The sequence below is a fragment of the Musca domestica genome, unplaced genomic scaffold (assembly GCF_030504385.1).
Source record: "Musca domestica strain aabys unplaced genomic scaffold, Musca_domestica.polishedcontigs.V.1.1 56, whole genome shotgun sequence".
Taxonomy (NCBI): domain Eukaryota; kingdom Metazoa; phylum Arthropoda; class Insecta; order Diptera; family Muscidae; genus Musca; species Musca domestica.
In genome coordinates, this window is record NW_026712356.1 from 506,006 (window position 1) to 521,808 (window position 15,803).

General features: G+C 35.5%; 3 protein-coding genes across 3 annotated transcripts; 2 read left to right on the plus strand and 1 right to left on the minus strand.

Annotated features, from left to right (window-relative positions):
• The first annotated feature begins 3,584 nt into the window (after window positions 1-3,584).
• On the plus strand, window positions 3,585-4,339 carry LOC101901218 (uncharacterized). Its single transcript, XM_005189967.4, has one exon. The coding sequence runs from the start codon at window positions 3,629-3,631 to the stop codon at window positions 4,331-4,333; it is 705 nt and encodes a 234-aa protein (XP_005190024.2). The 5' UTR covers window positions 3,585-3,628; the 3' UTR covers window positions 4,334-4,339.
• A 3,639-nt stretch (window positions 4,340-7,978) lies between these two features.
• LOC101901049 (uncharacterized) lies at window positions 7,979-8,925 on the minus strand. Its single transcript, XM_005189966.3, has one exon. It carries the CDS (start codon window positions 8,751-8,753, stop codon window positions 8,049-8,051), a length of 705 nt encoding a protein of 234 aa, XP_005190023.1. The 5' UTR covers window positions 8,754-8,925; the 3' UTR covers window positions 7,979-8,048.
• Window positions 8,926-14,522: 5,597 nt separating this feature from the next.
• LOC101891029 (uncharacterized) lies at window positions 14,523-15,374 on the plus strand. Its single transcript, XM_005189661.3, has 2 exons — window positions 14,523-14,576; window positions 14,657-15,374. Exons 1-2 carry the CDS (start codon window positions 14,562-14,564, stop codon window positions 15,305-15,307), a joined length of 666 nt encoding a protein of 221 aa, XP_005189718.2. The 5' UTR covers window positions 14,523-14,561; the 3' UTR covers window positions 15,308-15,374.
• Window positions 15,375-15,803: the final 429 nt, after the last annotated feature.

The window sequence follows — 15,803 nt, forward strand, 5'->3', positions numbered from 1 at the left end:
AGAGCACAATACGAGCGGAGAGCGACCATCGGCTGTAACTATGGGTTTATATCGCTTTCTTCACCATGTTACAAACAAATGCACTATGTGGTGTACGGTATAAAAATTGAGCAGAGATCTAGCGTGGAGTTATTATAAACACATATACTGTTATTTTTAAATAGTCGAGTCATTATTTAAAATGTATTAAAGACTAAAACTACGTGGCGGCAACGCAGACCGGGCCAGCAAGTATTATGTGAAAATAATAAGAAAAATATTATTAATATATAGTTGTGATTACAAATGAATAAATTCGAAATCCAAATTAATGTAGTTCGAATTTTACAAATTGAAATTTGATAGGAAACTCACAAATGTTAATTGAGAAATAGGGTAAGTGTACCAGTAGTCGGTACTTTTAGGATTTTCGCGTTTTAATTGCTCACCATTCTGAGTGGAGCTTTTTAATTATTACAAAGTTAATTTATTCAGAATCGAAGAGACTTTTTATTAAATTTCATAAATTTGTAGTTTTATTAAAACAATGCTTTTTTGCCAGTAGTCGGCACCACTTGCTAATTGTCGGTATGGTATGTTCCAACAGTCGGCATACCAATTTTTTTGTAAGAATAATTAATAATGATAATAAATTAATTCATTAAAATATAATATTTTTGTTAAGTTAAACTGATTCGACGTCTTTATTGTACTTTTCTTAAGAATATGAATTGTTGAGGATCTTCACAGACAAAAATTTAATTTTTATTAGAATAAATCATCTTTTCTTACCGAAATTGTACACAAAGATAGCTGACAATTTATTTGAAGTAAACAAAATACATTTATTTATAATAGTTTCATTTATTTGGGCTTAAAAATAAGAAGTGCCGACTACTGGGACATGCCGAACTTAGGCACACTTACCCTATCAATTAAAGAATCAAATTACAACGGATTTTTTCGAATTACATATAAAAATTCTGTAGGTACTACATTGTTATTAAATGTGATTTAAAAATAAGTATTAATTAAAATTTTCTTAAAAATATATTGGTAATTGGGTTTCTATGACTAGAAAGATTGATGACTAAACTATTCGAGTTTGTTATTTTATTATGTTTCAACAAACTGTATTAAATAAAATTAAAAATGCGACCAGATTTTAATCACAACAAAATAATAAATGCGGTCAATTTTTTAATCACTACAAATGTTTTTCTGAATTGGCAATTTTATTAATTACCAGAGATTTATTTTCGCTTTTATGTCTGGCGCCAAAAATTATACGCTCGACGACAAAGCATTTAATTTCAATGTTAATCCGACAGGTAACCATAATGTCCAATTATCACAAAGTAAGACCACAACATGCCAAATCGATCGTCAGCGCGAAATCTAACAGCGATCGATGATGACTCAGTTTTATTAGTGGTTTCTTTAGATATTAGATAGTAAGGTCAATTTTGTTCATACAAAGAAAGGAAGAAAAAAAAAAACAAATGCCTGACGTAAACAATAGAATCATGACGAAATTGTTAGATGTGGTCAGTATTGAAAAAACGTTTTGTTTTCTTGAGACACACAATTATTAATTATAGCTTTTAATTATGTTTTAAGCATTGCATTTTGCGAACCTATTTAATACTTCCTATATCTATCCAATGAGTTGAAATGATAATTTGCATTTTTTGTGACCCAGAAGAATATTTAGAATCATAATGGGATGATACTGTAATTAAAAATCGTCAGAAGATTTATTGAAAATATATTTTTTTGCCATGGGGAGACCGATGTCTTATTACACTGTGAGTCACAATCATTCTTTTTTAATTATAGGATAACTTAAGGTACACCGAAAATTGAAAATATTTTCGAGTTTTTTTTTTTTTGTCAAAATATTTTTCTGTACCCTCTACCATAGTATGCCAAAATTCTCTGTCGATTTAGCGATGCCGGACGTCTGTGCAAATCACTATAGCTTCCGAACGAAATGAAATAGGTTGATAAAATTTTACTTAAATGTCTGCAGGAAGGACTTTTGGCATTGAAAATGGGCCATGTAGGTCCACGTTTTGCTATGGCCCCCATATAATGGCACCTCTCTATTTTCGGTATTTTGATGATTTTAGCGAGATTATTCATCGGAATTGTTTCAAATTTAGAATTTGAAGTTTAATGAATACTACAGCCTATGACAGAATATTGTTTGTGCAGGTCTACGTCTTCGTATAGCCCACATAAAACGGTCCCGATATTCGGTATTTTGATGATTTTACGACGTTATTCACCCGAATTGTTTCCCTATTTTCGGCATTTTGATGATTTTAGCGACATATTCACCTGGATTGTTTCAAATATTGCTTTTGAAGCTCGTAATGGATGCTACAGCCTATGACTGAAAATTGTTCGCACAGGTCCACGTCTTCGAATTGCCCACATAAAACGGTACATTCCGTTCAGTATTTTGATGATTTTAGCAACATATTCACCGGGACTGTTTCAAATATTGTTTTTGAAGTTCGTAATGGATAATACAGCCTACCCCATATAACCGTACTTCCCGATATTCGGTATCGGCATATTCACCGGAATTGTTTCAAATTTGGTATTTGAAGTTCGTAATGGATACTACAGCCTATGACAGGAAATTTTCTGTGCAGGTCTCCGTCTTCGTATAGCCCCCATATAACGGTACCTCCCTATATTCGCTATTTTAATGATTTTAGCTACATTATTCACCGATTTTTCAGTTTTGGATTTAAATATTGTAATGGCTTATGACAACAGTTGCTATGCACGTCCACGACGTCGTGTAGACACTCGATCAAATACCATACTCGGTCGGTACTTTAAGATATTCTATTCTAAAGGTCGGCCGAGGTTAATGCCTTATTTGTTTGTTATTTGATTTGGTTAACTGCATTTTCTTGTTTTCTCTAGTTTTTGACATTAGATCGTCAAATAAATTAAAATAAACAAGCCATAATTAGACTATATTTAGAACTAAAATATAAGTTAAACTAACAAGTTTTAAAAAGTTAATAAAAGAAAACGGATTTTATGTACGTTGATACACCCCCAACAGAATCACCTTTACTTCCTCATTCCAGATGCGATATGAATTGTTTTTGCCGAAATTCGGAAAGCAAATAATCTCAATATTGATAACAACAATAGTTCAATGTAGAAATAACTGCATTATATATGCAAAGCCTCTTATTGTGTATAAACAAAAAGAAAAACAAAACGTTTATAAATAACAATCTAATTTTGCATATTATTTGGTCTCTAACTCACTCGATTTTAATTAAGACAACAAACAAAAAGACATCACGATTTGGATAGGAACCATTGTTGTTTTGCAAATAAGCCACTAAAAATTTTGAATTTCTTATGAAAATAAAAAGCCGACCATTAATACAAAAAAAAAAAAAATTATGAAATAAAAATTCAAAATTTTATTCTATTCCGCCTATGTGCATACATATGTATGTAGAAACAACAAAAGAGATTTTCACAAATGTTCTTGCGATGAACAATTTTTTCCATCAATATAAAAGACATACCGTAGCAACTGCTGATCAAACAGAATCGAACATACTTCCATCTCAAGATCATCTAGATTGTATAGCAATCCAAAACAAATATGCGTGCCTTTATTGTTTTGTGCTTAGTGGCTGTGGCCTGTGCCGATAAATTGGGTTACAACTATCAACCAGTTGGTCACTCCTCATCCGGTTTGTCATTCACACCTGGTGGTGCTGCCAGCAATGTTGCTCCCTCCTACGATTCCGGTGTAAGCTCGTACGATGCCCAAGGCTCCAATGGTGCACCCTCTTTTGCTCCTCAAGCTGAACTCGAAAAGGAATTCTACACTTTCTCTGCCAACGATGCTGATTTCAATGAACCCGCCAGCTCTGACCAATATGCCAACAGTTTGAAGAAGGGTCTTCGTGTCGTGTTCATCAAAGGTCCCGAAAACAATGGTTTGGAAGATGCCGCCTTGGCTTTGGCCAAACAAGCTGCCCAACAACAAACAGCCATCTATGTTCTCAACAAACAAGCTGACCTCGCCGATTTGGCTAACAAACTTAACAACATCAACACCGGTAACAACAACAAACCCGAAGTTCACTTTGTCAAATACCGTACTCCTGAAGATGCCGCCAATGCCCAACGTGCTATCCAAGGTCAATACGATGCTTTGGGCGGTCCTTCTCGTAACATTGACGGTGGTGTTGCTCCATCCCTCAACTTTGCCTCCCAAGCCCCAGTTGCTCCCGCTGCAGCTCCCTCTGCTCCAGGTGCCAGCTATTTGCCTGCTTCCGTTTTGCGTCGCTTCCGTTTGTAAGAAGCATAGACCAAAGATTTGTTGGAAATTGAATTGTTGTCGTAGGATATAGACTAATAAAAATCTGTTGTTAATTTTTTACGAATATTTTTGTGTTTTTATTATAATTTTTAACGACAAACTGATGCAGTTTGGTGGCAATACATTTCAATTATAAAGGTGCTACTAATTACACTGTGCAAACCGAAAAATGAAATCATCATTTTTATACCCTACACCAAGGAGTAAGGGTATTACGTCTTTGTGCATTTGTTTGTAACATGTAGAAGGAAACGAGATAGACCCATTGACCTTTTGGTGATCAGCATAGAATCACATTTTGAGTCGATGTATGCATGTCCGTCCGTCCGTCTGTCCACGTATTTTTGTAAACAAAATGCAGGTCGCATTTATTATTCGATTGAGATGAAATTTTCCAAATAACATTTGTATGGCACAAGGACGAACTCTATTGAAATTGGAGATAATCGGTAAAAATTTAGATATAGCTCCCATATGTATCTTTGACCGATTTCAGGTTTATTATGGCCCAAATGACTAATATCAGTCCAAATAGAGTGAATTTTGGCATTTCCTACCGAATTCAGCTTACAAGCATGTACTTCAAATTTGGGGAAAATCGGTTCAGATATAGCTATAGCTTTCTTATATATGTTTCATTCGATTTTAGGTTTCTTGTGCACCAAATGGATAATATCAGTCCAAATAGTGTGAATTTTATCACTTCCGACCTAATTTAGTATAGAAATAAGTACTTTAAATTTGATGCAAATCGGTTCAGATATAGCTAAAGCTCCCATATATATGTTTCATTTGATTTGGTGTTTAAGTTCCTCAAATTCGTAAAATGCTCGATACAAGAAAAATATTTGGTACCAGATATCAGATACAGCCCAGAAATAGCTGTTTTCAATGTTATAAAGATCGGCTCAGATTTGGATATAGCTCCCATATATATGATTATATCATTTTATGTTTATTGTGCACCAAATGGCTAATATTAGCCCAAATGGAGTGAACTTTCGCAATTCAGTCGAGTTTAGCATAGAAGCAAGAATTTCAAATTTCCTCCCATATATATGTTTCATCCGATTTTGTGTTTAAATCTCCAACTTTCGGAATAAGCACTCTACCATAATGATATTTTGTACCAGATATCTCATAGAACTCAGAAAGTGCACTATAATCATTTCCTTTGCGAGAGCTCTACTAAATATGCATAGTGGTGTAGGGTATCATATAGTCGGCCCCGCCCAAGTTTTGAGCTTTCCTTACTGGATATAATTAAAAAATATATATTAGATGTTTATTTTTTGGGATAATATCATTAATAATAAATAAAATGTTTATAATGAAAGAAGTTAAAGATTGTAAATTTAATATTTACATTTATTTATTTAAACAACATTATCTGATTAAACATCCTATCCGACGTAGCTAAATTATAAAAAAAATCGATATGGGAATCACTCTTCGTATAAGTGGAAATTAAAGAATATTGATTTATTTTTATGACTGACTGAATTGTCTTCTAATTCTACTCTGATCAAGATTATAGATACTTTATAGGTTCGAAAATCTAAGAAAACTACTCTCCACTTGTCTGGGCCTCCGCAGATGACACCTATAGAGCCCATTCTTTTAAGTGGATCTACGATAGGGAGAAAAGATAGCAACGAATAGCATCGTTGAGGGTATATTAAGGTGCTTCGAGGATGCGAACCAGCTTCGAGCGCGGAAGCATTTGTCTCCAGCTGCCCTTTTTCATCTGAACGACCTGGGTTTGCTTTACGGGAATAGGGGTCTTCTATTCTTCATAGGCAATTTTTAGCTCGAGCTTAGCTTAGGGTATATTAACTTTGTCATTCCGTTTATATTCATAATCAGCATAAAATTCTAAGTTGATTTAACGATGTCCGTCTGTCTGTCTGTCTACAGCCTAAATTATTTGACGTAGAGCGTCAAAATTTAGCAGAACAATTTGTGTTGTGTCTAGAATGGTTGGTATTGAAAATGGGATATGTCGGTCCAAGTTTTGGTATAGTCCTTGAATAACGGTACCTCCCAATATTCGGTATTTTGATGATTTTTACCACATTTTTTCAAGGATTTGTCTAAAAATTGGTATTTGTAGTTCGTAATGAGTCCTAGTTCGTGTGGCGGAACATTGCATGTATAGGTCCACGATTTGGGATAGCCCCCATATAACGGTACCTCCCGATATTCGGTATTTTCATGGTTTCTGCCACATTTTATCACGGATTTGTCTAAAAGTTGGTCATAATGTGTTCTAGCTCCGGTGGCGAAAAGGCCCATATAGCGGTACATCCCCTTATTCGGTATTCCTATGATTTTTGCCACACTTTCCCATAAATATGTCTAAAAATTGGAATTTGTGGGTCATAATGGGTTCTAATGTTTCCTTCACTCTAAGGTATACACTTTACCTTAGAGTGAAGGAAACATAAGGAAACGTTCGACCCGGGCGAACTTAATGTTTTTTACATGTTAATTTTTTTTTTAATTTTATTGAATGAAAGCAAAAAATGTCGGAAATAGCATCAAATTTTACAAAAAGTTTAGATTTGTCATTTGTCAACTTTGGCACGAATTATGGCCTTCAGACTGTCAATGAAACCGTCACACGCTGCCCGAATGTTGCTCTGCGGTATTTTGATGACACTTTGGCATTTTTTAGAGCCAACCTTGCTTTCCAATGGATGTGTATCTGGAGATTTTGGTGGCCATTGTGCGCTGGAAATGAAGCGAGGAACCTCATTTTGTAAAAAGGCGCGTGCTGAGTGCGATGGTTCTGAGTTCTGTTGGAATGACCAAGGTCTGCGGCCAAAATGTTTGCGTGCCTCTCAAATATTTACGCGATAATATTCGGCATTCATTTTGATGCCACGGTCGATTAATACGAACGGAGAGCGACCATCGGTTGTTATGGCGGCTCACAACATTACCATGGCCGGCGCTTGAGTTCTGGTAGCCAACCGAAGGTGCACATTTACATCTGACCTATTTGGAAAGTAAACACGATCATTTTGTTTGTTTACAAACTGGTGGACAATGAATGTTTTCTCATCGGAGAAAACCAAGTTCGGGAGTTCACGCGAAGCAACTCTTTAACTCTTTTGAGTCTATTTTCTTTCTGTTGCGGTATAAGTTCTTGCACGTTTTGGAATTCCAATCGCTTTATCCCGACCTCATTTTTCAATATTTTCCGAATAGAATATTGCGATATGTTCAGTTCTCGTTGTCCCAATTAGACAACATTAAATCTCGGATAAAGATGTGATTTCTCAGTTGACCTACGGCAAATGATTAAAAATGCTTCCCTCTATTTGAAATTTGCACATTGCAATCTGTGTGTTCTATATCTAATGATCATAGATATTTTCGCAACAAGTGTTCGAAAATACCAAAATATGATCCATATATCTCTATAAAACGAGTAAAGTATCCGATACAGTTCAAAATTTCGTGTGTGAAAATTTGATGACAAAAATGGGGTTTGGTTCTGTTAACTCAAATTCTATATCAGAGTGCGTAAGGGATTGTGGTGTTTGCTGCATGCAAATAGTCCTCCCTGCTGTTCCCCACAAAATAGTTCTCTTGTTTTATCGAATAATTCAACAATAATTTTATTTGACTAGATCACAAATAATAAAAATAACAACAAAGGCGTTTAACAATCTTCTGTTTCAATATTTTACAAACGGAAGCGACGCAAAACGGAAGCAGGCAAATAGCTGGCACCTGGAGCAGAGGGAGCTGCAGCGGGAGCAACTGGGGCTTGGGAGGCAAAGTTGAGGGATGGAGCAACACCACCGTCAATGTTACGAGAAGGACCGCCCAAAGCATCGTATTGTCCTTGGATAGCACGTTGGGCATTGGCGGCATCTTCAGGTGTACGGTATTTGACAAAGTGAACTTCGGGTTTGTTGTTGTTACCGGTGTTGAGGTTGTTAAGTTTGTTGGCCAAATCGGCGAGGTCAGCTTGTTTGTTGAGAACATAGATGGCTGTTTGTTGTTGGGCAGCTTGTTTGGCCAAAGCCAAGGCAGCATCTTCCAAACCATTGTTTTCGGGACCCTTGATGAAAACGACACGGAGACCTTTCTTCACGGCATTGGCCAATTGGTCAGAGCTGGCAGGATCATTGAAATCAGCATCGTTGGCAGAGAAAGTATAGAATTCCTTTTCGAGTTCAGCTTGAGGAGCAAAAGAGGGTGCACCATTGGAGCCTTGAGCATCGTAAGAGCTTACACCGGAGTCGTAGGAGGGAGCAACATTGCTGGCAGCACCACCAGGTGTGAATGACAAACCGGATGAGGAATGACCAACTGGTTGATAGTTGTAACCCAATTTATCGGCACAGGCCACAGCCACTAAGCACAGAACAATGAAGGCACGCATATTCTATTTTTTAGCTGATCTACTGTTGTGAAAGAATGTTAGTTTGTGTTTGATCCACTGCCGGTGGCGCACGCCTTTTATACGGCCAAAATTATGAAAACAATTCTTTAGCCTAATTTCAAACACAGACCGTTTGTTTTTGTTTTGTCTTTGTCGGAATAGTACATTGATGTATTTTGTTTTTTATTTTTATTTTAATATTTTGTTATTATAAAAAGTTGACAGTTCATATTTTAAACATTTGAAATATTTTATGTGCATTTTTGTTTCCACACAAATAAATCTGATCAATTGTAGTTGTTAGTTTTTGTCGTTTCTAATTTTGTTTGTTTGCTATCTTAATTAGTGAGTGACGGACAAATGATATGCAAAAAATTGATTGTTATTTATATACATTTTATTATTTATGCAATAATAAATGTTGACCACTGTTTTTTGCAAGACAACATTTGTGAGAGCGATGGTAAATAAAGCGTCTAATGCAATGATAGTTATGAGATATGGAAATTCGACTAAAATGTTTACTTATTGTGTATATTAACAACTCTAAAATAATAAATTTTGAATAGTACATTAGCCCCAATTTTATGTGATTTTATCAAATTTTCCAGCGAAATTAAAATTTTCATTTATTTTAGTATAGAGCGTTCGGCCCAACCCAAAATTTCTCTTTTATATGTCATTAAATGCGTCATCGTTTCTCAATATTTGTAGTCGATTTAGCGATATTCGGCAGTCTGTCTGGTTATCTGGGTGTAAATTTGACTCATGAAAAGTAGAACTTCCTAGGTCCAAATTTGTAGCTCTTTCTGGCACCGTCGTCACAAAAGATGAGCATATAAAAAATAGCATGATTTTGAAAATTTGCAAAATTTAATATTTGTACGAGGCATAGACCAGGTGTAAACATGTGCTAATGAGACCCACTTCTTCTGATCCTCACCCATGCAAAATTGAGCTCATCTAAAGCTCATCAAGGATATACGGGATAACGAGAGTTGGAATTATATTGGAGATATTCAAAAACATTCTTGCAGAGGCATTGGTTCCCATTGCAAACTTCTCAATTGTATTGATTGATACTAAAATAGTCGATATAGATGATAAATAAAGCCCATAATCGAACGTGAACTGTCTGCAGTTTAAAGAAAACTCTTTTCACAATCTAAGCTGCAAAAAGGTCTTCAGACTCTAGAGTTATTAGGAAGAATGGACAGAAGGAAAGACAAATGTGCATTGCTATCAACTTAGAATTTGAAACTGATAAAGAATATATATGCTTTTTTCGATGAGTCACAAACGGAATGACGAACTTAATACATCCTCCTACGGGGGAATGGTGTTCCAACAAGGCTAATAGATCATAACTTAGAAAATGATATCATTTGATACGCCAAAACGTGCTTTATAGAAATAATGGTTTAAGACCCTAACTCCATTTCAGGAATTTAAACATTCGATTATATTAAACTGGACACATCACAACACAAATCTCAGATTTTGATGATACAGATCGGATCACTCCTTCTGGTACTTCGCCCACAACTGGTAAAATCTTTGATAATATTACTCTTAAAATTAGTACATCTTAATATCTTTTCCAGCACCAGATCTGAAACGAATATGGGGATTTTTGGCCCACTCTTTCTGATACCTCTCCCAAGAGGTCACAATTTTACATAATTTTATGTGTCATAACATGCGAAACAAGTCAGCAATTTGACCAATATATTTCATGTAAATATGAACAATATTGGCCTAATTATTCGGTAATTCCTCTATAAAGGGTCAACATTTCGAACAATCATATCACATCCAAAATACATTATAATAAACATCAGTTTCAGGGTAAGTGTTTACAAGTTAAATCTAATTGTCTACGAGTCAGACTGGCACATGCGGAAAGTAGCTCTCTCTTAATTTTTGTGATATTTCAACAAAGTTTAGCTTTTTGAAAGTCGGCATTAAAATCGATGGTGGTGGGGAGGGTTAATGTAAGCTGTAGAAGAAAATGGTTTTGAAAAACTTGTAAGTTATATACCGTTTAAATACCTACTATTGAGAAGTACGAAATGATATTGAAATCTTGCACAAAGATTGTTATTAAATTATTTAAAAAAGGAAAAAGAAGTAAGCAAAAGCTACAGTCGACCGGGGCCGTTTAATCCCCTACTACACTATAATATACGGTGCAAATAATATAGGCGTAATAGTCGAACGAATTCCTCAAGATATTCTGAAAATAATAAAAAAAGATTCGAAATATCAGGGTTCGATCTCTAATTTTTGAGAAGTAAAGCAATTCAATATTACAAGTCAAATTCAGAAAAAATCGAATGCGATAAAAATTATGACAAAAATAAAGAATACCAGAATATATTACGGAAAAAATCACATTTTTATTGTGATTTGTTTACATTTTATTATTTTCAGCCAAATGTAATTCTGACATCGTGTAAATTGTAAATATCCGTCCAGCCGTTCTCGAGTTATGAGTTGCCTAACTATGACATATGCAGGTTAGATAAAAAAATACTGAAACAAAGTCAAACGCCATAATTTTTACATTTTTATACCCTCCACCATACTATGGAGGGTATATTAACATTGTCATTCCGTTTGTAACTGCTCGAAATACTCATGTCAGACCCAACAAAGTATATATATTCAGCGTAAAATTCTAAGTCGATTTAGCCATGTCCGTCTGTCTGTATGTCTGTCTGTCCGTCTGTCTGTCTATCCGTCTGTCTGTTAAAATCTTTCGAACGAATTGAGATACAAGGCTAAAATTTTGCACACAGGTTTATTTTTACAGTAGGCAGGTTAAGTTCGTAAATGGGCCATGTAGGTTCACGTTTTCATATAGCCCCTATATAACGGTACCTCCCGACATTCCGTATTTTGATGATTTTAGCGACATTATTCACCTGAATTGTTTCAAATTTGCTATTTGAAGTTCGAAATGGATACTACAGCCTAAGACAGAAAATTGTCTGTGCAGGTTCACGTCTTCGTATAGCCCCCATATAACTGTACCTCCCTATATTTAGTATTTTGATGATTTTAGTGACATTATTAATCGGAATTGTTAAAAATTTGGTATTTGAAGTTCGCATTGGATACTACAGCCTATGACAGAAAATTGTCTTTGCAGGTCCACGTCTTCGTATAACCCCCATATAACGGTACCTCCCGATATTCGGTATTTTGGTGATTTTAGCGTCGTTATTCACCAAAATTTTTTCAAATTATGCATTTAGAGTTCGCAATGGAAACTCCAGTCTGTGAAAAAAAAATGTCTATGCAGGCCCAGGTCTTTGTATAGGCCCCATATAGCAGTACCTCCCTATATTCGGTATTTTGACGAGTTTAGGTACAATACTCATCGAAGTTGTTTGGAATGTCGTATTTGAAGTTCGTAATGGATGCTACAGAATATGACAAAAAAATTGTCTACGCAGGTTCTGGTTTTCGCACAGCTCCGATATAACGGTACCTCCCTATATTCTATACTTTGATGATTTTAGCTACATTATTCGCGTTTATTTCAAGTTCCGAATTTGAATTTGGTAATGACTTATGACAAATAATGCCTGTGTGAGTCCACGTCGTATAGGCACCAATATAACGGCAATATTCGGTATTTTTAAAATTTTACCGAAGTTTTTTCAGGATTTTATTTCAAAATTCGTTCCAAATGGTGGAGGGTATTCAAAGTTCGGCCCGGCCGAACTTACAGCTTTTTAACTTGTTTTTTTTTTTTTAATTTATTGAATGAAAGCAAAAAATGTCGGAAATTTTAAAATAAGTTTAGATTTGTTCGAATTGGTCACCTTTGGCATGAATTATGGCCTTCAAACGGCCAATCAAACCGTATCACGCTGCCCAAATGTTGCTCTGCGGTATTTTGGCCCATTCACGGCGAAGCGCTTGCTTGAGGTGATCGACACTTTGGTATTTTTCAGTGCCAACCTTGCTTTCCAATATACCACAGACACAATAGTCCAACGGATTAGTATCCGGAGATTTTGGTGGCCATTGTGCGCTGGAAATGAAGCGAAATGAATGCTTTTGTACGTTTGTAAGCAATATAATGAGCTGTCACTGGAATAATTCTAACAACTGTCGGACTAGTGGCTTAGAAAGGACAGCAGTCTGAAGTTGGTTGCAGTTTTTTCATCTCACCCTGTATGGTTATGGTTATGACACACCTAATTGAACCTTTAGAAACCATATAATTATGAAATAACTGATCCTGTGATATGGGCGTCTATACTAAAATCTGGAATGGTGTATATATTTATTACAAATTTCACTAAAATTATCAAAATACCCTAAACCGGGAAAGGAAATAGTTTAGCAATACAATCCATTCTCGAACCGCATCTGCATTCTGACCGGCCGACATATTCAGATCGAGTTGGTAAATTTAAACGAAAGCATAACAAGTGAAGAAAGTTGTAAATGCTTATAAGTGCGGTTGTAAAATTTAGAAGATTTTCCAAAACAATGTTAGTTTTATATAATTCTTTGGTTCTTCTTCTATTGAGCTTACGACCTCGTCACTAGGGTAAAAAAGTTTTTTGTCATAGGAGTTATTTTAAATTACTTCTAGGGAGAATATCCCAGGCAAAAAACAAGGGAACTGATGAAGATTGGTGGCTCTTTCCGAAACCTAGGTATTCCCTGCCTTACCCCCTGGTAAACATTACCATCGTTCTCCACTAATAAACAAATGTTGTTTTATAAAAACAACAATAATGGGATTAAGCCTGACGATTTTTGCAACAACAAAATACTACGGTATCCCAAACAAACATGGATGGATGGATCTAAATTGAATATTTTAAATATTTACAATTGGAATGATTACATTGTTGGAGGGCAAAAAACAAACCTAATGTCTTCCATTTGTGTTCTGTACTGACACATACAGAACAATTTTAAATCGATTATCTTTGATCCAATGTTTGCAACACAAAAGAAGACTTAATTAATAATTATTGTTAATTAATGCCAGTAGTAAAGAACCCGCCAGCATGATTATCAGTATCGAACAAAAACTTGAACGAAAGTGAAACAAAACACAACAACCCGTCTGCTTGTTCCACAAAAGGAAGAACAAAAAACAAGAATTAGATTCATATCTAACCTTGTCGTAGAATTTGTTTGGCGCCAGACTACAAAGACTAACTGATGTCGCCGCTGTTTACCAAAAATGAAGATTCCGATTTCCGAATTCTTGATGACATAAATAAAAAAAAGTAAGTTCAATAAACTTATATTGACCTACATAGCAGAAAGATCGACTAAAACAAGATACACGAAAAATGTTAATTACCAAAAATGTTTTAAGAGCCATTTGGGGTTTTTACACCAATCAATTGTCTAAAAATAGCTAATTTGGAAAACGAAACCAAAATTTATTAAATTATACATGCATTTCTTACAGAAAACAGTTATGACAAGTTTACAACGAAAGGTAGTCAACTTAAAAAGGGAGGTTGTAAGTTATAAAGCGTATCGTTTAGAGACTGCATAAATTACCAAACAAGTTAAGACTCTGTTAGGGTCAAAGTTGTATGAACTTCATAGATGGAAGATTTGTGCAGTGGCCACTTGTTGGGTTGATAATTAGTTATCCGGTGACTTGTAGGTGGTCATGCAGGTAATTCTCCAGTATATTTACCTGGCATGAAGGTAGACATTCGGAGAGCCATTCTTTGGTATAAATAAAAGATGTTGTAACTATGGGAAATATTGTCAGAACAGATATTCACTTCAAATAGTTAATTTCTTAAACTCAAAATGCGTGCTTTTATTGTAAGTTTCAACATGGGAGGTCAAATGTCCTTTACATCATTAACTAAATGTAATTCTTTGTTTTTTATTTTACTCGATAGGTTTTATGTTTGGTTGGTGTGGTATGTGCCGACAAATTGGGTTACAACTATCAACCTGTGGCCCACTCAGACAGCGGGCTCTCTTTCTCACCGGGATCAGGTAGTCTTGCTCCCGCAGCAGCATCCCATGATGCTGCTACCAGCCATTCCGCTCCAGTTGCTGGATATGAAAAGGAATTCTATTCATTCTCTGCTCCTGAAGGTGAATTCAATGATAGCAATGCTGCTCAACGTGCGGTCGAAAGTGTTAAGAAAGCTCTTCGTGTCATATTCATCAAGGGTCCCGAAAATCAAGGTCTTGAAAATGCCGCTCTTGCTCTGGCTAAACAGGCTGCCCAACAACAGACTGCCATCTATGTTCTCAACAAACAGGCTGACATCGGAGATTTGGCCAACAAACTAAACAACCTTAACACTGGCAAGCAGCAAAAACCTGAAGTTCACTTTGTCAAATATCGTACCGCAGAAGATGCAGCCAATGCTCAACGTGCCATCCAAGGCCAATACGATTCACTGGCTGGCAACTCACATAGCATTAATGGTGGTGTTGCACCCGTTCTTAACTTTGCTTCTGCCCCTACAGCTGTCGGCGGCGCCAACCCACAAGTTCCACGAAATGCTTATTTGCCAACATCGGTTTTCCGTTACTAAAACTGCTCAGCTAAAAAACCAAATATATATTGTAATTGTTGACTACTTTTATGTTTTTTTGTTTAAATAAATTTCTTATATATACAACCATAAATTTATTTCATTTTATTTAGTAAAGACCATATAGACTACTTTAAGGTTTTATAATCGTTAATGCATTTCATCTAAATTGTCTGCTAAAAGCCCACAACGACTTTTCGACAAAGTTCTTCCAAGCATCCTAATAGCTCCGATTGGTGTTGAAAAACTACACCATTCTCAACTATAATTCAGAAAATACCAATTATTATTTAGGAATTCTTCTTGAAATGCAGAAAATACAGACATTTTATTTGAAATTCAACAAGTAAAAAAGCTGTAACTTTGGCCGGGCCGAACTTTTAATACCCCCCACCATTTGGTACAAATTTAACAATTTCCAAAAAAAAAAAAAAATAATAATAAAATCCGTTAAAAATTCTGTTAAAATCTTAAAAATACCGAATGCCTATACGAC

Excerpts from the sequence above, each read along its gene's own strand:
- LOC101901218 (XM_005189967.4), top strand. The coding sequence starts at position 3,629 with ATGCGTGCCTTTATTGTTTTGTGCTTAGTGGCTGTGGCCTGTGCCGAT.
- LOC101901049 (XM_005189966.3), bottom strand. The coding sequence starts at position 8,753 with ATGCGTGCCTTCATTGTTCTGTGCTTAGTGGCTGTGGCCTGTGCCGAT.